Source organism: Nilaparvata lugens, chromosome 4 (genome assembly GCF_014356525.2).
Source record: "Nilaparvata lugens isolate BPH chromosome 4, ASM1435652v1, whole genome shotgun sequence".
In the NCBI taxonomy this organism is placed as follows: Eukaryota; Metazoa; Arthropoda; class Insecta; order Hemiptera; family Delphacidae; genus Nilaparvata; species Nilaparvata lugens.
Genome location: NC_052507.1, coordinates 68,393,997 through 68,419,922, shown reverse-complemented (window position 1 = coordinate 68,419,922; position 25,926 = coordinate 68,393,997). Strand labels below are relative to the sequence as shown.

General features: G+C 34.6%; 1 protein-coding gene across 2 annotated transcripts in view; it reads left to right on the top strand.

Moving 5' to 3' along the window:
- The window catches only part of LOC111045309, a 68,199-nt gene extending 43,583 nt beyond the window's left edge, over nt 1-24,616 (top strand). Inside the window, exons 3-11 of one of the 2 annotated variants that reach the window (XM_039426305.1) lie at nt 4,110-4,292; nt 6,520-6,748; nt 8,815-9,109; nt 10,853-11,049; nt 11,508-11,621; nt 14,065-14,206; nt 17,999-18,277; nt 19,974-20,135; nt 23,649-24,616. In XM_039426305.1, coding sequence (XP_039282239.1) covers nt 4,110-4,292; nt 6,520-6,748; nt 8,815-9,109; nt 10,853-11,049; nt 11,508-11,621; nt 14,065-14,206; nt 17,999-18,277; nt 19,974-20,135; nt 23,649-23,791 — 1,744 coding nt within the window. In that variant the 3' untranslated portion in view covers nt 23,792-24,616. Of the gene's footprint in view, nt 1-4,109; nt 4,293-6,519; nt 6,749-8,814; nt 9,110-10,852; nt 11,050-11,507; nt 11,622-14,064; nt 14,207-17,998; nt 18,278-19,973; nt 20,136-23,648 lie in introns of those variants that run through there. The other variant, XR_005571111.1, reaches the window with a different exon arrangement.
- Nucleotides 24,617-25,926: the final 1,310 nt, after the last annotated feature.

Here is a 25,926-nt window from a genome sequence, read left to right as displayed (position 1 = left end):
TTTACAAATAAGAGTTTCAAAAAAGAATGAGGTTATGATTTCACTTTACACTTCAAAAAAGTCCAATTTCCACTTCAAAACTAATGACTAAACTAAAAAAATTAGTGAATAAAGTTATACTGCATAACTGGAGGTCCTTAGGACATTATCTTGAAGACAAAAATTCTAGGCTGCCTGGGGAGAATATTGTAGGATGACGATGTGAGATAAGAGAACATATAAAATATTCTGGCTGGCTCCAAACTATCAGAAAGTGATTTTATTTTTCATATGGAACATATTTTTGGTCCCTAAATGCAGCCAGAAAATTCCTGAGTTCTCAAAGACCAAGTCTGCGAAGCTATTATTGATTTTCAACTTGAGACTTGAGTCGTCCGTTTGTGAGTTTGTTCATTTGTATTTCCGACGAATGCTCTCGAATGATTCCATCAATCAACTTCAAATTTTCAACACATATTATTTGAACCATTATACATACACGTCGAGATATTTGGCCTACGAAATTGACTTGCTTCTTCGTTCTTATTGAGGATATAACAGGATAATATTGGAATTGGATAAACAAAATTTTTTTAGTAATTTATCATTACAAGTCAGCTGGATAATTGATTGCATGCATTTATTGGGTTGATTGAATAAAAACTACAATCTAGTGACTAGCTACTAATAATTAATTCTAGGTGAAATACAAAATAAAAACTACAATCTAGTGACTAGCTACTAATAATTAATTCTAGGTGAAATACAAATAATTAGAATCCTAGCATTTCTATAGATATATAATTATCTGTATTGTACCGCAATTACTTAGTCTCTAGATTCTAGTTTTTGTTCAATCGTCTCATCAAAGCTGTGTTTAAACCAAAGTTATCAACAAAATGTTTATTTCTCCGTACTTATAGACTCTATTATATTGAACGGAACTTGACAAACACATGTTCATCATGTGTATGATAAGTTATATTCAATCTAATAGAATCTATAAGGACGTAGAAATAAACATTTTGTTAATAGCTTTGGTTTAAACGCAGCTTAACTCAATGCAATTCTAACTATTCCTCTTGACTTCTCTTCACTGCTTTTAGTAGAACAGGTGACACATCACAGCAGCAAAATATCAGCAGTATTTTGAGCGAATTCTCCAGCCCGTGGGGGTCACTAGTGTTGTGTTTAAGATTATTTAAATTGTCAAAATATTTGTAATGTCGAAAAACGTTATTCTATATTGAAAGCCTTCTAGAAGATTTTAATGGATATTATCCATAATATTATAAAAATACAAACTTCAAAGTGCAATCTTCTCTCAACTTTATTCCATGATGTAGGCCTACAATTGTGAAAATTTCGGGAAGGCAGATCAGGTTTAAGCCCAAAAACTATTTCCTGCTTCAATTTATACAACAGTTTATACAATTTCTGAGTATGATCGATTCACAAAACGAAGAAACAAAGAAACAAATATTATAAATGCTGTCAATTGTGAAAATTTTGGGAAGGCAGATCAGGCTTAAGCCCAAAAACTATTTCCTGCTTCAATTTATATACAACAGTTTGTACAATTTCTGAATATGATCGATTCACAAAACGAAGAAACAAAAAAAATATTGAACGAAATTATAAATGCTGTCAACCACCCTGAAGACGGGTGAACGGCTAGAAGGAAATTTTATGAGAACTACAGTGAACAGAGAACATAAGATAGGAGATCAGCGTTACCGATTCTCTGCCTTGCCACTGTCTTCTGTAGAGGGTAGCTAATAGCGGTATATCTGTTGTAATATCAACTGTTCATTCTTGTTCAAAATAATCATTTATATTTTACTCACCAAGAAAAAATATTCCTCAATGATTAAATAATGAATTTTCATTTTTCAAATTAAATATTTTGTTGATCTATTGTATCTCTACATTGTTGAAAACTATCTGGCAACATTGCGAACCTAGAAGAAAAGTATAGCGCTATCTGCTTTGTCGAATGATAGACATGGATAGCGCTATCTGCTTTGTCGAATGATAGACAAGGATAGCTACACCAATTTTAATAAAATACTGCCATTATAACGTTGACCTCACTATATCCAAAAATTGTTTGCCAGTTATTTTTGGATAGTAAATCTCATCGAATTTCCTTTCATCTGTTTCACCCGGTTGTCAATATTTGCAGTAACAGAAGTCTTTGGGCGCTTGATAGCTATTAATTAGGAACTTCGTTAAATAATAATTATTTCATATTATTAGCATTGGAAAAAATGCAATTTTTCATTCATTTCCATGAAAAAATGTTGGTAAAAGCATTTTTGCATGGCCATAATCATAGGAATTTTCCTCAATAAGTTTGAAGTTTATACACACAAGCCCTACATCGATCAATGGAAAGGCCGGTCTCATAGGATATCAAACTAGAGATAAACTGAAACTTGTAACTATTCAAGTTAATGTGGAAACATTCAGTATGTGGTCAATGAAACCTGCCAGACAAAATCCTTGAAGAAAATTCGATTTTTCTTCACTTGACTAGATACATTCAAGGTGAGAATCAAAATAGTTATTTGTGCAACTAGTGCGCAAAGTGACAGTTTGCTGCACCGAAAGAAACGTTTGCGCCCGAGCCGTAGGCGAGGGCGGAATGGTTTCTTGAGTGCAGCAGAGGAACTTTGCGCACGTATTTCACATTAAGTTTTTCCTACAGTTACCATTGAATATGAAAAGTGGGTAATTATGGGTAAAATTGCCTGAAATGCATCAAATGTTTTTCTGTGTAATTTTATTATTGATAAAAACCTTAATTGATTGTCAAATTGAATAAAAATGTTGTCCTTGGTTATAATAAAGGTAGGTACTTAATAATTAGCGCTTTGTGCTTGGTTGCACCTCTGCTCACTATAGCAGCCACAGCAGTCACTGTTACCAACTTCATTTTGATTTTGCTGCACTGTTGCTCCATATAACCTACTAAGTATTTTGCGTTGCCATGTTGCAAATCTGGAGTGCAGAAAAAATTTTCCCGCACTAGAGCGGAAAAGTGATTCTTTGCGTTCTGTAATCAGTGCAGCAATGGCCACTTTTCAACGTAACTGTAGGAAATAAAAATTTTATCTTTCTTCTATTGAAATGAGAACACACATTTCTAGATTGGGACTATTAACTACAAATCTTAGTTTTATGTAGGTTATTTTTAAACTTTGTACCGTTGTACACCACGATTTCGAGGAGAAGATCTCTGGCTCCCCTTTTTAAATTCATTGTCAACAGAATGAAGGCCAGAGCTGTTCTGGAAATTAAAGTATATTCAATGTAATAGATATTTTTACCTGTTTACTTGTTCTGCATAGAGTAGTATACATGGTGTCCCACGAAGAGGTTTATACTTTTAATTTCATATTACGTGCCCATTTATTTACCGAACGTTTTAAAATTTTACAAAGTAGGTTCTAAAAATATTCTGGGAAAATTTCAGCTCCCTAATTTTCGTAGGAACAAAATGATGACTTATTGAAAATTTTACCAATTCACTTCCTGGAAAAACTACTGCCGCCATTTTGTTTCTACGAAGGTTAGGGAGCTGGAATTTTGACAGAATATTTTTATATTTTTAGAACCTACTTTGTAAACTATGTAATAATAAAATTAAACGTGTAAACCTCTTCGTGGGACACCGTGTGTATCTGAAAGCGTTTCTAACTAATTTATTAACTAATTTGATTCGTTTTTCTCATAATTTCTTAATAATAAAGTCCCAAAACTTGGGGGTTTTTAGGGGGAAGCCGCCCTCCGGTGTGTAAGAAAACTTCAGTTTCAAATTCATAGAATACATGAAAAAATTAACCCATTTAAAAATAAACCGGTTGAGAAAATTCTTTCGGGGCTGTTTCCTAAAAAATGACCATTTGACTGGACTATCCGGATTGTTTAGTCACGAGTTTAGAGTTATACCTACTTTTCAGAATTTACTATTCGGAATGAATCACTGTCTATCCACATTTACAAGTACAGTAGCCTACAATGAATATCCCGGTTTTATGTTTAGTTGTGTTCTTCAGAAGTTGATTATTGACTTATTACCAGTCCCACAATTGTTTCCTACAATCCATCACATCTTGGTGTTTCAGATTGGGTAAGTTTACGAAAATTCTCGATGTATTCAAAGAAGGTGACTCAGCCCACTGTGAAGCAATGAGAGTTTTGGACGACGAGCGAATAATATGTATTTTGGGCAGTCGAGCCAGTACCAGAGAGCAATATATGAAAATCTATGGACTGGATCTGGGAGATCCATTGGGAGAGCCTTATCGGTAAGTTTTTCAGTTATTTATTCATCTGTTACAATAATTATTTAAATAGCAAGAAGAATTCAAATAGTTATGACTGGGAGATAGGAACCGGCTCAGCCCAAAACTGCTCTTCTCCCAAATTTTATAAACAGTAACATTTCCAAAACATAGGTTACCGTGCATTTTAATTTCAATAGTTGAAAATATCTTACAAAAATGTAGTGTGATACACTCAGGGGGCGGAGCTTCCTGACTAGAAAAATTAGGCATTCTAGGTTTGCGGATTGGTTTTGTAAAGAAAGGGAACATATGCAGCTTATAAGGGCAACAACAATTACAATTATATTGAATAATATTATATATAATATAAAACAGCAAAGACTTTTGTAATATAAAATACCTCTCAATACAGCAAATATCACACGATTAATTTATTATTGTTTTATTTTTCTATTGCGGATGATGCCCACGTGAGCTTTTTGCTTGTTCGTGGTTAATGGGAAATGCGTTAGTGAATTGATTAAATAATCAAACGTCCATGTCATCGGTGGGATTCGAACCCACGAACCAGCCGGTGCTAGCAGACCGAAGTTTGTAACGCTCTTTACAACTATATTAGCCTATAATTATTCATTATATTAATTACTGATTAGATTTATCAAGAACATAGATAACAATGTGAATGAACGAGCATGCACAAATTATATTAGAGCATATCATAGCTTGAAACAATGTAAATCTACACATTTTTGTAAATTAATCTTCAAATTACTATATAATAATAAGTTTCGTCTATTAAGAAACTATAAAACTCGCACAAAAGCCTGTTAGATTTCAATCATGATTAAATAATCAGGAACGACTTTTCTGAAAAAGAAGGCTTCTCTGATTGGTTCTCGTGGCATTTAATCATGGTTAAAATTTAACTGGGCCTTTGTGCAAGCGAGCCTCAGTGTCGAAATTAGACTGTGCGTCGTTTGTGGATGATAGTTCAAGTTCACTGGGAGTCTATTATAAAATGTGTATCCTCTATAGTTAGGCTGAAGTTAACTGGGAGTTTATTATAACACTAGCCGTCAGGCTCGCTTCGCTCGCCATATCCGTCTAGCCTGGACCCCCGACTGGATAGTCCAAAAATGAAATCAGCGGGCTCGCTTCGCTCGCCTGCACTTTTCATTTGAGCATGCTTCATTCCATCAGAAAGTCAAAATACTTCCTCGCTCGATAAGAAAACGATGAGAAAACACAGAAAAGCTTAGAAAAACGCTGATTTTGGGCAGATCTTTGATGAAATATTAAAGTCACCTCATCACAAAATTTCTAAACCCTAGCTAAACCCATGTACCAAATTTGAAAATTTTCTGTCTATTACTTGATGAAAGAATTGAGAAAACTAAAAAAAACCGCTTATTTTGGGCGTATCTGGCCTTATTTCAAATTCCTTCTAACACAACATTATTACACCCTAGCTTAGCTTCTGTACTAAGCTTTAACAATTTCTATTCATTTGTTCTCGATAAATCTAAGAAAACGCTGGAAAAACGCTAATTTTTGGCGTATCTTTGACGTTATTGCAAATTCCTTCTAACACAACATTATTACACCCTAGCTGAGCTTCTGTACTAAATTCGAACATTTTCTGTTCATTTGTTCTCGATAAAGCTGAGAAAACGCTGGAAAAACGCAGATTTTGGGCGTATCTTTGGAAATTTTCCCAAATCTGTTCTTAGTGCGCTTCTAAAGGGCCAACTGAACATACCTACCAAATTTGAACGTTTTTGGTCTGGTAGATTTTTAGTTCTGCGAGTGAGTGAGTGAGTCAGTCAGTCAGTCAGTGACGGAGTGCCTTTTATTATAGATTTCTATCCTCCATAGTTAGGCTTATTAAAAAAATAAAGCTTCTACTTATGTTGCTGAATCGAAAATTCTCTGTCCCTCTATACTACTAGTATTCTCATTCAAACTCTATCATTTTAAATAATAGTACTCACTGGATTATAATCTGATATTACGAATTTAAAGAAATTACATACATGTTCAATGTAAATATGACACCATAGATGTCGAAACATGTACGTAATTTCTTAGAAATGAATTCGTGTTATCATACTATAGTCTAGTGTTTTCATTATGCATAAGAATCAATATATCTCACCTATTACAGTATCACTATCTCTATAATTAGTTAGAGTTGTTTATTATATTGATTCACTTGATTTGTAATTTGTGCTTTTGTGCTGTTGCTTAGGCCAAAAATGAATGAAATGGTTGGTGTTCATTGGGAGGAGAATGCTCCATTTTGGAGACGCGGCCTTGTGCTGTCTGAATTGAACGACTCATATAGTGTGGCGCTGGTAGATAGCGGATTTCTAGTAGTCTCCAGCAATCTCAGAGCTCTGCCGAATGACATCAAAAACATTCCTTTGATGTCCGTGAAACTCTGTTTGACATCAAGTGCACGAGTCAATGTACAACAGGTAAGAATATTAATAAAACAATATAAAAACGTGTAGTAAAAAAACACGTAAACCATTTGTAAGTCTCTATCTTAAGGTAGTCATGAAAAAATCGATTTTATAGTTCTAGCTTGTTACCTCATGTGTATGGAAAAACGCACCAGAATTCATGCAGGGTTTTCTTTGGAGAACTCATTTTTCGACGTACAGCGAATAAAGATATATGGTTTCAAAGTTGAAAAAACGCTTTAAATTTCGTAGATTTAAAATTTCTCTGTTCTTCTTGCACAAAAAAAAAATATAATGAAATGAAATTTGAACAGATTTAGAAAAAAACGTTTTCTGGGCTTTTGAAGGTTATAACTAAAAAAATATGCGTTTTAGAGGAAAATTTTATGAAACAAAAATTGTAGAGGAAGATTTTAGAAATATTTTCGTCTAAAAAAACTGTTGAATATCTTGAACGTTTATTGAAATACAAGCGATATAGCAAAACACTGAAAATTCTGGCGGCCATCTTGTTTCCGAGGTGTTTGCCTGTGATTTCGACTTATCATCATCATGATCCTTATTATGCTAGACCTAACGAAGAAATTGAGACATCTTTCACGGCTGTTACTCAAAAATGACCACGGAATGACATTTTCGCCACACTGCACAGAAAGCAGCTGTTTTCCAGTCCCTACGTAGATCTGAAAGACCTTGTTTGCAGACGACGTCAGAAAAGGGTTTCTTTTCCGGTCTAGGCCAGAAAGTTGTCTCTTTCCAGCCGCTTATGGCTGGAAACAACGCGCTAATTATTATTAATAAGTCATCCGCTAGATCGGGCGAGTGTCCACTTTCATAATAAGCTGAAGTCGCCATGATTTTAGTTCCAGTTTCGAATCAAACTAATTCGCTTCGCAACCAGTTTTATTCAATTATTTATTGTTGATTAGTGCATTCCGAATTTTCAAAAATGCTTGAAGATGACTGTGGTATTCCAAGTGAAATATTAAAAGAATCTGAAATCCGGACTGCAAATCTTCTACCACTAAAATCAAGAGATAGCTTAACGAGTATTCTTTATTTTGTATTCTTTATTTATTTTGTCAGCAATACCTGTAGTGTGGCGAAAAATATCGTTCGCACCACGGGCAAAAATGTTTTTCCAGCTCTCAATCTTTTCTAGTCCTCGGCCTACGGCCTCGGACTTGAAAACCGATTTCGAGCTGGAAAAATCTCATTTTCTGCTCTAGGTGCGAAATATACTATTGCGCCCGGACTATCAGGCTGATTAGTCCTCGTGACCTACGTGAGTTCCACTCCTGGCCTCTTTGTAGGTCCTTCCGCTGAAGAAGGGGCGGCCAAGTTGCCTCTAGGGCGCCCGGCCACCCTTGACTCACCCTCTTGACCCACATTTGTGCCTGCTTTTTCACCCATCACTGGTCTCTTGGGATTTTTCTTTGTGCCCCTCCGAAACTTCGCAGGGTCAATAGCCTCACCTCTCCCAAGAAGTTTTGACTGAATGGCCGCCCTTCTTTGAGCAGTGGTGAGTTTTGGCCTCTCCACCCACAAACTCGTGACCTACGTGAGTTCCACTCCTGGCCTTTTTGTAGGTCCTTCCGCTGAGAGAGCAGACGCCAAACTGCCTCTAGGGCACCCGGCCACCCGCGACTCAGCCTCTTGACCCACATTTGTTTCACCTATCTCTGGTCTCTTGGGTTTTTCTTTTTGCTCCTCCGTAACTACCCTGATGGGACAGATCCCGTGGGACTGAAGGCAAGGCAACTTCTGGAGTTGCCTTGAGGTCCATTTTAGTCGCCTCCTACAACAAGCATGGATACTGTGGGTGAATTCTAGTTATCAACACATTCTTGAGTACGATGATCGACTCAAAGCTCCCCCATCCCACAGGGGGCTTCATGTTGACTTGAAAGTGGAAAGTGAAAACCTTACCTCATTTTTTTCGAAACTTCTATTCATCAAAATTTGGGAGAAAGATAGTTTTGGGCTATGCCTGTTGTCTTCTCTGAATCATATTATTGTGTAATAAAATGGTTTGTTTTTGTCAAAAAATGGAATAAATAAATTTTCGTTGATTACAGGGAGATGTGTTGTCGGTTAAACTGGTTAAGAAACTGGCAGATTCAGGTGAATGGGAGGCCGAAGTGTATTCAACAGGTAATGAAGCAGAACATTTAGGAGCTGGACGTTTTTGCGAGTGGAATGTAGAGCCAGATCAGGTGCCTGAACTTGCCACATTGAAGCTGGAGTCTGGAGATGAAGTCATCATCAGCTCGTTTCATGATATTAGCAAAATTTATGTGCTACCGTTCAGCCCGCAGAAAGCTGAACTGTATCATAGTTTGTCACAAGAAGTGGCTGCTGAGGGTATCAAAGGTAGGTAGTTTCGCTTTTTTAAAGCATTTTTTCAATTCATTGTCATCAAGCATTTTTATAGTTTAGCATGAACTCTTGAAACTTATTAGAACTATCTTGATAGTGTTGCCATAGAAATGAGTACCCAAGCTATGGAAATAAGGTCTTTGATTAATCCCAACACACCTTTATTTCAAAATAGCTTACCCGACGAACTTCGTACCGCCAAAAAGTCAATGTATCTCATGTCACACTTGACTTTATTTGGTGAGTTATGAAATTTATCTGACAATCAATATTTTTATGTACATCTCAAATACGGACTTCCTATGTGCTTAAAACTACCGTTTTAATACCAGTAGACAATGTTATCACAGAGTGACGTGTTTATTACAGCTGGTAAGTTTAGATGCTAAATCATATTATCACAACATGATCTTGAATCATGATAATCTTCCCGTTCTACGTTAGCCGCTCGGCCGACAATTCCGAAAACATAGGTCTGTGAAATGGATTAAAATATAATTATTTTTAGCCCCCCTATTAAAATTTCTGGTCAGAAACCATCCCCAATATTCACACAACATATTCCCAAAGTTTCATGCCTTTCTGTTAAGTAGTCTATAGGGAACAAACAAACTAACACACAAACAGAAATTCATTTATATATATATATATATATATATTATATATATATATATATATATATATATATATATATATATATATATATATATATATATATATATATATAGATTATCTAATTTTTGTATGAATTACTATGCATAGAAGAAACTCGCATTAATTGAATATCTACAACTCAACCCTACTAGAAAAGGAGATTTACTATTCGTAGTTTGCTAGAGATATTAATTTTAACTTTGAATTAAAAAATACATTTGAAGTGGAAACATTTCATTTTTAGCAGTGACGAAGTTTCGACCTGTTGTTGGTCATCTTCTGAAGATTACCAAAATTTAATAACTTTTATTCAAATCATATTATTAATCCATATTATAGAGGAATAGCACAAGGATACCTTCTTTCTCTTCTCCCTATCATTTCGATGATGTACTTATTGTACGAATAAAGAATATAAATGTAGCCTACCTACTAGAACTATATTATTATCCATATTATTAATCCATATTATAGAGGAATAGCACAAGGATACCTTCTTTCTCTTCTCCCTATCATTTCGATGATGTACTTATTGTACGAATAAAGAATATAAATGTAGCCTACCTACTAGAACTATATTATTATCCATATTATTAATCCATATTATAGAGGAATAGCACAAGGATACCTTCTTTTTCTTCTCCCTATCATTTCGAAGATGTACGTATTGTATGAATAAAGAATAAAGATGTAGCCTACCTACTAGAACTACTATAGTGTTAGATTATAATAATATTATATTATTACTGATATCATAGAAGGTACCGATTCATAGACTATATTAGATTCATAGAACATATTGTTATGCCGAATATCTGCCGGCCAGATAGCCGAGTTGACTAAGGCGTTGCACCCTTCAGTATACTAGTGAGTGCTACCTGGTCGCGGGTTCGAATTGCGCCGAATCCCATCCATCGAATAGGCATGGACATTTGATCATCTCATAAATTACCCTCACACTTCCCATTATCCACGCACAAGCAAAAAGCTCATGTGGGCATCATCCGCAATAAAAAATTGAAATTAAATTAAAATGTGACGTTGTTTATGATGTTTCTAGCATTGTTTGTTTGAACTTTGCAGCCAAGCGTCTAGGCAGAGATCCAGCTGTCGGGGAGCTGGTTGCAGCTTATTGGGATCAGACTTGTAAACACCTCAGGGCTCAAATTCTCGAAAAAGTCAACGCAGAAGGATATTACAAAGTATTATTTGTGGACAACGGAAATATCGACGAAATTCATATTTCCAAGATGAAATTACTGTCACACAAACTGAAAACTGTAAGTTCTACTTAATCATCCATTCTTGATTGTTATTTTTAATTTGGAAATTAGCTTATCGTGTTACAGTTTGAATGCTACCAAAACTGTGGATCATTTCTGTATTGTATAAATTGAAAGATATGCTTTAAATAATAATATTTCTATGTATTTTATTGGTTGGAGTCCCTGACGGAAGTTCCACCCCGCATGAATATATAATTTAAGCCGTCAAGGGCCTTACGACTGTCATACTTCAGCCGGGACCGACAGTAAGAGAATAAGAATAAGATTCTTTATTTCGCATCCAAGTTACAACAGCAGAACAGCGCACAAAACTAAAAAATAGATAGCAAATAAGAATAATAAAACAATACTTAAGACAACTTTTTAACCGAATAAATATGAAATTTGCTGATAATACTAATTATATTAATTCTCATTATAAGATGTTTAATAAGATGTTCTTTATTTTGTAGCTACGACGCTGTGCAGTCGAAGTTGGCCTTGATGGCATCGAATACAAGGGGCTGTCACCTGATGCTTTCAATTATCTCATCCAACTTGCTAAACTGAAGGAGTTGTTGAAAATTGTAAGTTGATTTCAAAGTGCTCATAGATAGTTGAAAACATAATTTATTTTATAAATAAATGAATGAATATTTTATTTACAAAGAAAAAAAGACACTTTTAATTACTCTGTACTCGAGTTGAACAATAACACCACTACCCTATTTGCGTTATTTACAATATTCTGAGTAAAATTGGCAATGATTTGCCTCCCAATTTGGCAATAGCATTGTAAAGACTGTTAAAAAAAGTTCTACCGTCTCATCAGCTCTCAAGTAAACATTTATAAATTATATTTATTCTATAAATTATTCCAATATGAATTCAGCGTTTGTATGTCAGTCAAAACTTAATCAGATAAATCTGTACCCCTCAGATTTAGGAACATGGGCCTCAAAGAATTCTAAAACACTTTGGTTACCGTACGTGGCTCTGCTTTTTATGATGTCGAAGAGTTTCCAGCTGCCTGAATCCAGCTTAGACCTGCAATGTTCTACAACCGCTGAAACCATATAGGCATTATAATTCACTAAATTATTGACTATTATCTGTGTTAGTGTTTTACTTTCTTTACGTGATCTTATGCATCTATATAAGGCCGGTTGCAGACGAACCACTATCGCATGTGGGACCGACATACCACAGAACAATACGACTAACGCAGACTAACGTTTTCACACTACTATTGAGAAAACGCGCATTAGTGCAACAGTTTTCATATGTTTGTATCATACTCGTATGTTTTTATCAGATGTTTTTTATCATACAGCTGTTTTCAAAGTCACAGCGACTGCGATTGTGGTACACTTAGACCAGTTCTATAACTGGTCTAAGGTGGTACAGAAGCTAGGGGAAGCGTAGTGCTCAAACCACTGGTACGACAATCGCAAGGAAAATAATCGCATACTACAGCGCGCAACGCCATGTGGAAGTATCAGTGACACTGCCATGCCTGCCAATGTATTCTGTATGCGCTGCGTTTGTGGTACCACAGATGGAAAATAATCGTTCCCACATCCCACATGCGATAGTAGTTCGTCTGCAACCGGCCTAAATGCTCATGGATCAAGAAAGATCTGTCAAATGCAAAAACATTATAGGCCTACCAGATACATGTATGTATTTATGCAATAAATTTGAGCCCCATATATATGATGTTTTCATAATTCTATGGTTTTTGTAGATTATTAAATTGCATATTGACTTCATTAGCATGATAAATCCAGTTTTTCAACACTTTTGATCATTTCATTCTTACTTTCCTTGCCCTATTACCATAGGTAAGGAAAGTATTGCTTTCCGAAAAAAATTAAGGTATCCCAATTTCTTTCTATACGTTCAAGGTCCCCTGAGTCCAAAAAAGTGTTTTTTTTTTTTTGGTATTGGTCTCGCTCCGCAATCGCTCCAAGCACGCTCCGGAGCGATACGTTAATGAACGTTACGGGAGATATTAGCTCTTCTCGCGTTCCACTCTTGCTCCACTTTCGATCATCAATCGATCGAGTGACGTTCGATTGCGGAGCAGAGCGAAAGTCTGTACGCACCTTATGAGTGTATGTGCGTCTGTGTACACGATATCTCATCTTCCAATTAACGGAATAACTTGAAATTTGGAACTTAAGGTCCTTACAATATAAGTATCCAACACGAACAATTTCGATCAAATGCCATATTCAAGATGACGGCTAAAATGCGAAAATGTTGTCAAAAACAGGGTTTTTCACGATTTTCTCGAAAACGGCTCCAACGATTCTTATCAAATTTATACCTAATTAAATACCTATATCAAATTTATGACTAATCTTTCTAAACTTTTTTCTTCGATTACATTGAAGCAAGCGAAAGCGATTATAAAATAATGTTTTTTTTTCAAAGAAGAATCGTTAACTTCAATTGTTAAAACTTGAATTTTAAAAAACACTTTTGTAGTGAAAATGCACTACTTACGAACGATCGTCACTACAAAAGTAAGTGCATTTTCAGATTTTCACTTCAAAAGTGTTTTTTAAAATTCAAGTTTAATTTTAGCAGTGAAAAAGTATGGATAAGCTATACAACAGAATTCAATTGTTTACAATCAATTTTCACAAATACCAAGTTTCACCTTCGTCCAATTTTAAAGTTATATGTAGTGTTAAGCTGCGTACACATATTCGCGCTTTCAACCCGCACCGAGCACGCTCCTCCCTCATACCGTCCTCGTACCGCCTTCGTTCCTCCATCGAACTACAGTCGCTCCGCCCACGTACCCATCATGAACGTTACGGAAGATGTTAGATCTTCTCGCGTTCCCCGGTCGAACCACTGTTGCTCCCCGGTCGATCATCAATCACTCTGCTGGAGTGACGTTCGGTTGTGGAGCAGAGCGAAAGTCTGTACGCACCTTTAGAAATAATTCTTATAATCATCGTTGTCGCATCACTATTATCTTGATTAATATTTTTTCATACATTTTTTTTTCTCTAGACATTCGAAGACCTCAAACTTGTTCAATTAACGAAAGTATCGGACAACACAGACATCAATAAGGAAATTGGGAAGCTTTTCAAACCAAACAAGAGTCAGACACACGATACAGGAACGAGACAGAAACAATCTGATGTCTTCGGTAAAGTATTATCATCATTATTATTTCAATTTTTATATTATGATTTTACTATGCGTTATAGATAATCTATGCAGTGCTTATCTACCGTGTTAGATAGTTCTGTCGCAGCTTTCTTCACGTTCAAGTACTTCACTAATGCTATTACTTTCCTTGCCCTATAAATTGCATGTTGACTTCATTAGCATGATAAATCCAGTTTTTCAACACTTTTGATCATTTCATTTTCACTTTCCTTGCCCTATTAACATAGGTAAGGAAAGAATTGCTTTCTAAAAAAATTAAGGTACCCCAATTTCCAAATTTCTATACGTTTCAAGGTCCCCTGAATCCAAAAAAGTGAGTTTTGGGTATTGGTCTGTGTGTGTGTGTGTGTGTGTGTGTGTGTGTGTGTGTGTGTGTGTGTGTGTGTATGTGTGTGCTTATGAGTGTATGTGCGTCTGTGTGCATGATATCTCATCTCCCAATTAACGGAATGACTTGAAATTTGGAACTTAAGGTCCTTACACTATAAGGATCCGACACGAACAATTTCGATCAAATTCAATTCAAGATGGCGGCTAAAATGGCGAAAATGTCAAAAACAGGGTTTTTTGTGTTTTTCTCGAAAACGGCTCCAACGATTTTGATAAAATTTATACCTGAAATAGTCATTGATAAGCTCTATCAACTGTCACAAGTCCCATATCTGTAAAAATTTCAGGAGCTTCGCCCCATCTATGCAAAATTTGATTTTAGATTCCCAATTATCAGGCTTGAGATACAATTTAAACAAAAAAATTCAAGTGGAAAAGATTGAGCATGAAAATGTCTACAATTAATGTTTAGTAACATTTTCACCTAAAGTTGAAAATAAGTTTGAAATTCGATAAAATGTGATTATTCAATTGCAAACGTGTGTCTTCAGCGTTATTGACCTGTCACCAGCTGACTCAGATCTTTGAATAGTAGACTTGAGATGCGCGTGAACACTAGCGTCAGGTGATCAATTTTCATGACGGCAAGGAAAGTTGTGTGAGTGCGCCACACCAGATTTTTTTTATTGGCTTCCTGGACTCTGAACATGCAACAGATTGCTATTGGATTATCAAATGCAGTATATGGAGTGACGCACTTGTTGGTTTCCTATGTCTTCAAAACTTGAAAATCAAAGTACCCTTTCAAAATGTATTCTTTATTTTTACACAACGTGTGATTCACACTTGACAATGATTTGAAAATTCGAAGTTTGCGGTCTATTTCAGAAACACTTTGTTTATCAACACTGATGCCCGGTTGCAGAGTCTTTACATAAAATCAAACAATCATAGCTATGTGAGACATAGTTTAAAATCACTGACATAAATGGTTGGTCGTCGCACAGTCGTTTCCTGAAGCCCATTTTGCTATATCTCGAATTAGCATCATACATTATTCACATTGCAGCTCTATTCACTTTTTTCCGTACATGCTTCTATCCAACCAATGTCTTGGGCATCGGGGAATCGACATCACTGTGAACAGACCTAAAAGACCTCACATAAAATTGTTAAACAATATGGCCACTCTTGGCTTTTGGCGAGATTTCTCACCATATTTAGTAATTTGGAAGTTATAAACAACTTAAAAAAAATAGGGAGAGAAAAATAATTTACTTATACACAGATGGTTTTTCGTAAACATCTTTCAAAAAAAGCTATCACAACCTCTACAATGCATTTGGCGGGAGTAGATACTGGATTTAACAGCACGACTTTGGGCCCATAACTGACCGTTTTTAGCTATTGGAGACATAAATAAGCTCTTTCTGTCGACTGTGAAACGAAATCATGTGTCTAATTGGGCGTTTTTAGTTTTATGGGAGCTATAGTTTACTTTGACGTCTGTGCAACGAAAAGTGGAGTTATGGCTTGATAAATAAGTTAAATGCCTGTTTTTAACTTTATGTGATGACTCTGCAACCGGGCATGATAGGTGGAGAAATCAAAGGCTTCAACAAATTATCGTTCCCGTGACCATGAGCTAATGTGTACTATAACTCTGGTTCTTATTATCAATATTTTGATCTAAAGACTATAGTTTCTCTATTGTTCCTGTATAACTTGGTAACAAACGACTTTTTCTTTTTTTTAGGTTTAAAATTATCTCTCAAAATATTGCTGTTTAGTTACGAATTATCGTTTAGCAATTTTATCGTTTACCATTAGCAATTAGACTGGCAGACTTTCATTCAGTAATTAAAAAACATGCATTTTATTTCTCTCATTTCAATAAGTTTAATAGAGTTATATTGTTTACTTGTGTTTTAGAACAGATTTAAAAACGTTAATGATAAAAGTTATTACAGTTTGTAGCATTACTAATATCAACTTTTAACATCAATTAGTCCTAAACAACCATTTTAATGGCATTTCTATTTTGACATTAATAGTCAAAATATGTTTTAACAGTAATATTGTTTGCTTGTGTTTTAGAACAGATAAAAAAACGTTAATGATTAAGGTTTTTAAAGTTTGTAGCATTACTGATATCAACTTTTAACATCAATTAGTCCTACAGCCATTTTAATGTCATTTCTATTTTGAATAATTTTCACAAGTAAACTTACGCTTCATGTATAACTTTAACACTCCAAACAAAGTCCTTGATTGTACAAGAGAAATAACTATTCAAGTTCAAGACATTTTATTGAGCAAATAATACAGTCAATTTTAGCGAATGTTAACTATAAGCTACAACCATTTTCAATCACCATTCTCCTATCTTCAACATTACACCACTTTCCCTCTATACTTTTTCAGTATCAGTATTCTAATATTTTTAGAGCGCCAACCTATCGGTACATGACATGACAATCCCGCCAACATTCAAATCTTACAACACCGCAAGTTGTTGACCGAGCAAAGTGAGGTCTAAGATTCAAGTCGACGGTTTTGCATTTCTCTCTATGTTTGTATGTTTATATTTTATGTTCCGCATTTACAGCGAAACACAGCAATAGATTTTCATGAAATTTGACAGGTATGTTCCTTTTTGAATTTCGCGTCGACGTATACATACGGTTTTTTGAAATTTTGCATTTTAAGGATAATACAAAAGGAAGAGGAGTCTCCTTTAAACGCCAATATTACCGTAAAAATCAGACTTTAGAATTATTCATCATAAATCAGCTGTCTAGTGGACTATAATACTACCCGTTCAAAAACATCGAACATCTTGAAAATATATCTTTCCATCAACGTAAGTAGACATTTGTCTACTAACTTTGTCTTTCCATAAGCTGAGGTCATGATCCCAGTTTGGAGTTGGAGTTATAGATAGAAAACATTTTTCTTTTTTAATCTGATGTGTAACAAATACATATTACACAATATAATACATAATACACAATTACAACAAATATTATTGAAAAGAAATTGATTTATAAAATTATGAAAAGTGAGAAATGAAGTTTGTAAGAAATCAGCTTTATGGTAGTTTATTTTGTTAATTTCAACACACCGATTTTTCGCCAACACAACACAGAATGTTCTCTGATGGGTTGATTGGATTGGCGTATATCGACGGCAGCCAGACCTGATAATAGCGCTCACACTCACATTCCGGGACGACACGTCACGGTACGATAGGACAGAAAGCTCTATGTTTATTTAGGATTTTTTCTAGACATTTTAAATTGATAGATGATTATTTTATTGATTTTTGAGAAAACATAACAACAGGTCAATGTAACTTAATGAGCGCGAGGTCTATTGTTCACAGAACTACTAGTTTATTTGAGCGAAATTTTAATTTGTTAATCTATTTTTGTTTAAGCGATGAGAACGTTCCCGAAACGCGCAGATCTACCAGAACCAGACCGTGATGTGATACTCCGAATCGGAGAGACGCAGAAGTTAATGGTGCCGTATGTACCTCCGTTCAAAGGTGTGGCACGAGATGGCAGGGTCGAGGTGGTAGCATTCAACGCAAACAAGAAGGCCATCACCAAGTACACCTTGCAACTTCGCAAACAAATGACCGACTACATTGCCAGCCAACCTACCAACCGCTATGTGCCTCGCGGCGGTGAACTCTGCGTGTGTCTTCAAGATGGTAAATATCTGTTTATTCCAGTCGTTTTGAAATGTAGCTATATCAACTCAACCAGTGCAATCGTAGCTGAACAAATTGATAAATGAATCCAAGAAGAAATGCAATTTTATTAGAAATGAATAATGTTATCTTGAATATCTCTACCTCATGGTATCACCATGAAAGAGAGAATGTAGTTGGCTGCGTGAGATGGTGAGAGAGATGGCTGTATACTGCAAAACAGTACATTTACTGTTCCTCAGCGCGCGAATACAATTGAATAAAGAAGATATTTAACTAGTGAATTGAATTGAATTGAAAATGTCTTTATTTACATAATAAAACAATAAAACCATACACTACAAGAGAATTTATATCAGAAATGTAACAAAAGACAAAAAAAAGTTTTGACATAACCCGAAAGGTTGTCTGCCAGGAACTAGTGACCCCTGGGTTGGAGAACTCGCTCAAGAACTTTTGTATTGTAATCTTTGAAATCCGCTACTTTTAATTAACTTATAGGCTACATAGTTGGTGAAAATTATGGAACAGCAGAATATTCTTTCACAAGAATAATTTGACAGTAGGTTTCATAAGGGATCCTATTTGAAATGAAAAATTACTCTGTCGCTTCATCATCTTTGTCCCTCATATGAATCAAATTCATTTTTTCAAATGAGAAGGTGGTCATGTGATGCATGATTTCGATACAGAGTTCCAAGAGAAAATGAATGACGAAAACCACACATTGATATCTCGACCAATACTTACTATTACTTAAGTAACAGTAGGTATTACTATTGCTTAAGTAATATTAGGTATTGGTTGAGATATTCAATTAATAGTAGGTATTGTCGCAACCCGTATCGTGTTGATGTAAAAGTTGTAAAGTTGTATATAAACCAGCTGAGATCATGTGCTACCACGTACAGGTCTGTCCAAAGACCTTAAAGAGATATAGACCCACAATGCCTATGTCTTCCCAATGATAGCTCTTACTTGAAATTGAAGGCCGCCATGGGGTATTTTAGCACGAGATATTATATCTATATATTTGTAATATTATAGATTACAAAGGCATTGATATATAATAATCTTAAAGGTTTCCCCCTCAATGACCTTTTTCAATTCCAAGTACGACACTAGCGCTGCATGTGAGTCTATGCATCTTTAAGGTCTTTGGGTCTGTCTGTGTGATAGCTTCCAAATAGCCTCAGCTGATGCTATGAATAAATGGAACAACTCTTGTAATTGCATGCAATGAATTCTTCAGCTGACTAAATGATAAATCACAACAAATTTTTTTCTTATGCACTTTCAATGTTATTTGTTATATCCTGAAAAAAGACGAAGGAGTGAGTCAATTTTGTTGTCCAACGATCTTGACCTGTGAAAAGGTTCGAAGTATACGTGTTCAAAATTTGAAGCTGATTTTCTCTAAAGCTATTGTAGAACATACAAACAGACGGACAACGACTTTGACCTTCAGTAAATCAAAAGTAAGAACTCGCTAACGCTAGTTCAATTAAATAGTTTCAGATTTTGTATTTATATCAACTTCATACTAATGTTTATGTTCAACTGTTTCTAGTATACAGGCCTATTTTAGTCTTGAATGTTTCAATGAAAGACATTTTTCAATAAAATATATTGTCGTTTTATTTAAAATACGAGTATAATTATTATCGTATAATTTATTCTTATTTGAACATTTCAGAAGTTCCATTCAGAGCAGAATGTTTAAAAATATTTGTTAATCATGCTCGCGTAAGATACGTCGACTATGGAAATGAAGTTGATGTAAAATTTGAACAAATCTTCAAAATGACGAATGATCTGATGCAGTTTCCAGCTTATGCCACTTACTGCTACGCTGAGGGTAAATATATTATTTATTCAATTATTTAGAATCACACAACTTTCAGAATTTTAATTTATACAACAGTCCATATAAATATAAATGTAAATATCCAATTATAACGTACTAAACATCAGAATATTAATTACTCGAATTGATGTTCATAGTTTAATTCATTTTCGTTTATTGTGAGCGATTTTCTACTTCCACTAGAATTTAGAGAAATACTTTTAAACTTCATGCCAACTTCCATATTAGTTCTCAATTCTAGATAACACATTCTGTAGAATTTACACTGGACACAATAATACGTATTGTGGAATTTCTCCATATTGAGGTGGAATTAATAAGATGTCATAGGTGGACAAAGGATGGGGCTTAGGGGAGGCTAAGCCCCAGAGATTTTGGTTGACGTGTCTATGTAATTTAATGAAAATGAGTAAATTTGACAAACATGAATTTGAGCTTACTTTGACTTACAGTACCTTATAGGCTTAGTTACATGGTGAAGCTTTTCATTGATTCAGAACTAGAAGTTATTCCGAGTGAGTTAATGAACCCTGACACAATATATCCAATATTATGACAAGAATAGCAATTTTTCAAAAACTTGGCAAGTTCTCTGAATATCTGGAATTTTGAGGTTTTACGGATTTTGATTGACGGTTTTCAATAACTTTTAAATTCGAAATCCCTCTAGCGATAATGTTTACTTCTTTTATCTGAGACTGACCTTTTTATCTTGAATAGGGTTTCAGGTACATTGAATTTGTTGACAATTTTTTTGCATATATTTAGTTTAGAAATTCTGCAGAGATTTCTAAATCGTCGACTTTTTAAATCATTATCAGAATAGTGATAATTACCAATAAAAATTCCAAACTTCTGCATACAATACTGCGTATTCCGGAATCTCGTAATGATTGAAAAAATGTACTTGGTCCTGAGTGTGTGTGCTCACAGAAAGCGGTCAGGCATTTCAAATTATGCGGTCCACGATATTTCTATGGACAAAATGGCGCCGGTCAAATACAATCATTCTAGTTAGATTTCCTAATTGAAGATAAATTGATGAAAAACAAAACAAATCAGATGGAGAGCCAGACCGGTATTTATAGCTTCAGTATCAATCTGATAATAAGAACTCGGAACGCCTGACCGCTCTGTTTACACAAACCTTGCATCGTAGAACATACTGTAAATCTCTTTCATATTGATTTTTTTTCCAACTGTCAATTATATTATTATATGCTTACATATTATTATGCATTCAAGAACTCGTTTGAAAATGTTATAAAAGTGACGGAATTTTTCACAGTTTTAATGGCTTCAATTGAGAAAAGTAGTATACTGACATTAAATACTGACAGTATTTTTAAAATTTCCTCAAATTTAATTACAAGTCTCTTGAATAGTTTAATTTAGTCTTAATCAAGTTTAATCACAATAAGTCATCTTACATCAGTCTCTATTGATTTAGTGGCTGTTGATGAACACAACAATTTTCAGAAATAAAATCCAGTTATTTCTTATTCTATTCAATCTATTTTTTTCTTGAAATAAGGAAGCATAATAACTTCTGAAAATATCCTTCCAGCACATGGAGACGTCTAAAAATCATGTATCATGGGTCAAAATATAAATATTAATTTTTACTACAGAGTGTACTCCAACCGTTATTGTCAATGACTCAACAGCCCATGAAGAGCTTAGGCCCACCAGCTGGTTGCCGGTTTCATATTCATTCCACTATACAGCAATGCCGGCCCACGCCCTCGAAGCAGGTGAAGTGCCGTACAGTAAATGATACTGGCACCTCACCCGCCTCGCGGGCACGAGCCGCCAATGCCATACAGCAGAGGTGAATAATCATCAACCAGGATAGAGGTAACGCGTGATTAGGACGTTGATCCTCTCAACCATAAGCTAGCTTCCGTAACCAAGTGACGGCACATAACACTTCTGAATAACATCCAGTTAATCTTCTCGTGTAGTTGAGAAGTTGATATTGTGGTAATTATTCATATTAAATAAAAAGACTAATAAGAAATAAGACTATAAGAAATTTTCAAAAACCACAGATTTTATTGAAAGTTAGAAAGACCGGTTTCGGTTGTTATACCATTGTCAATCGCTGATAAACTAAAACTAAATACAAGAGCAGCAGAATTTATACTAGTAGGCGAGTACTGCTATTGGTCAAGGGCATGAACGCCTGCTACAGGCCCAGCTAGACAGTCTCGTCTCACTTAACGGTATAGCAGAAACGTCACAAAATGGCGGTTTAAGCAACAGACTCGCCATCTGTTGTTTTTGACAATTTCTTAGTCTTTTTATTCAATATCCAGTTAATCAGTTAGAGTGTAATGCAACAATTACTATTCCTTCAGAGATGGGAAACGACTGACTCTCTTAACTAACAATAAGCCAGTCTCTTAAAGGAGGGTATTCCAACCGCTATTACCAATAAAAATGTCAAACTTCTGCATACAATACTGCGTATTTCGGAATCTTGTAATGATTAAAAAATGTACTTGGTCCTGAGTGTGTGTGCTCACAGAAACCGGTCAGGCATTTCAAATTCTACGGTCCACGATATTTCTATGGACAAAATGGCGCCGGTCAAATACAAGCGTTCTAGTTAGATTTCCTAATTGATGAAAAACAAAACAAATCAGATGGAGAGCCAGAACGGTATTTATAGCTTCAGTATCAATCTAATAATAAGAACTCGGAACGCCTGACCGCTCTGTTTACAGACACCTTGCATCGTAGAACATACTGTAACTCTCTTTCATATTGATTTTTTTTCCAACTGTCAATTATATTATTATATGCTTACATATTATTATGCATTCAAGGACTCGTTTGAAAATGTTATAAAAGTGGCGGAATTTTTCACAGTTTTTATGGCTTCAATTGAGAAAACGAGTATACTGACAGTATTTTTAAAATTTCCTCAAATTTAATTACAAGTCTCTTGAATAGTTTAATTAAGTCTTAATCAAGTTTAATCACAATAAGTCATCTTACATCGGTCTCTATTGATTTAGTTGATGAACACAAAAATTTTCAGAAATAAAATCCAGTTATTTCTTATTCTATTCAATCTATTTTTTTCTTGACATAAAGAAGTAAAACTGAATATCATCATCATTCGTGAAATATTGAGGATGTAAAATGCGGAATGCTCTGCTATTATTATTATTATTATTGTTATTATTATTATTGTAGAGAATTTTTTCTTCTTCAACTCCTATAAATGATTCCATTGAATGTTACACATGTGTATTTAAGAAAAAAACCCATATTCAAAGAATATGCCATAGAAGAGATTCGCAAATCTCTTACACCTGTATTACAGTGATACTGGTATTACCCTTGTTAGTTACTTTGTAATATATAGACTGTATACAGACACCATCTTTATCAAACATCATAATCTTGTTTTTAATGGTTATATTATATCATGCAAACTTTCAATCTTCACAAATTAGTAGTTGATTACATATTCGATTTTTATCTCTTTTCAAGGTATTCCTGCAAACACAACCTTTGAGGAGTTGAAAATGGTATTCGATGAGATATTTGAAGCAAAAATAAAGAGGTTCAACGACGAACACTACACTTTCTATTCACCAGAAATAATTGCGCGCCTAACGAATAAGTTAAAATAAAATGAGGACTTTTTTAATTTTCACCTACTAGTAGTTAATTACATGTGTATTTTTGCCAGAAAAATGATTGCAGTAATACTGGTATTACCCTTGTTAGTGAGTATGTAGTATGTAGGCCTGCATCTATCTTCAACATCATGTGTATGATCCATGCTGATATAGAAACCATTCTTACCAAACATCTTAATCTTGTTTTAATAGTTGTAACATGAACATGTTTAATTATCATCAATTATTTATTAATTAAATGTGAATTTTTAGTCTTTCAAGGTATTCCTGCAAACAGGAATTGGAACAGGTATTGAGGAGTTGGAAGCTCAAGCATATAGGGTGTATATATTCTCAAATATATAGGGTGATTGATAATTCAACTCTAGTGAGATTCGTTTGAAGTACTTTATTGTGGCAAGAACATTTTTAATATGAACATTTGAAAAACGCGTGTTTTTCTGTACTCACTTTACTTCAGTAGATTTTCTTTATAAATTACCTATAATTATTATTTTAAGAGATTTTACTTTATGTAATTGTAATACACATACCCTATGCTATAGCATAAATTTAGATAGAGAAACTATAATAGGTACCTTGGAAACAAAATAATCACTGTACTGATATTCTAATTCAAACTGATGTCGTTGATATAATAGATTTGATGATGTTGTGGAAACATCATGATATTTAGGATTCTTTTACAAGGATGATTTGACAGTGGGTTTCATCGGGGATACTATTCGAATTGAAGAAACTTCTTTTCTGTCCCCTTAAAATTCTGGTTCGCCATCTTGAAACCTCCATTTTAAATTCTACTTGATTTTTTTATTGGGAAGGTGGTCATATAATACATGGTTTCGTTACAGAATTTTAAGAGAAAATGAATGGCGGAAATCGCACATTGATATCTCAAACCGTTCCAAAGTTATTCACGTTTAAATATAATAATAAATGGTGTTCACCATTCATTTTCTCTTGAATTTCTGGCATCATATTATCACCTTCCCATATAAAAAACGCAGTTTGATTCTAAATGGTCGACCAAAATTTTGAAGCGACAGAAAATTATTTTATTTCGATCGAATAGTTTCGACCCAATGAAACCTACTATCAAATTATTATCCTTTAAAAGAAATATTAAGCAGTTTCCATAATTTTCACCAACCATGCATGTTTTATTTTCTTTATATTGCTTTTGTATATACTTTTTTAACGAACAATTTATTGCTTATTAGGCTAGTCTGAGACAAGAGCTGATTCTTATGAAGGATCATAAGTTTTACAGTACCTATTATAGTCCAGGCAATGAGTGCTCAAAAAAGGGTTTAGAGGGAAGAGTTTGGAAGAAAATATTCGACCGCGCAGCTCTGTTAAGGGTAGCAGGGAGGTAAACCTATCAAAAGTCCCCATCCCTACCCGCTGTGCTAAGGGGGTGGGGGTGTTTCAAAACTATCATTTTTTGGTTACTCGTATATAACCATAGCCACCTCTAATACAGTATTAGAAGTGGCTATGATATAACTCGAAAACTATCAATCTTTTGGATATGACTTTTCCATACCAAATCGAAGCTTAAATTAGTTCCTATAATATTTACCTACCGGTACCATCTTCTATAGTTTTCGAGATAACCGCTCTTGTCTAATAAGATTGATAGTTTTCGATTTCTATGCGATAAACTAAGAAAATAGTACCTTTGAACCACCCCCTACCCCTTAGCACAGGGGTTAGAGGTGGGGACTTTTGATATGTTTACCTCCTTACTACCAGTACTGCAGGGTCCAAAATTGCCAAACATTTCCCTTTATAATCCTTCCTTGACTGGACTGTTGAGAGATATTCATAAATGAATATTACATTATTATAAATAGAAAATTTCATAAAAAGATAATGAATATTACATTATTATAAATAGAAAATTTCATAAAAAGAGAATGAATGAATAATGAATTTATTGCCAAATACAAGAAATATTTTTACAAATAAAATAATCATTAAATTACAATAGCTTTTGGCGTGACTGGAAAAAGAAGCCTTTAGCTCCAGCTACGAGTTCTAAAAATAAGAAAAACATTTTTTAATCTAATAATAGAAGTACAAATGATACACTTCTGTTGATGGATGATAATCTATGGATGCTG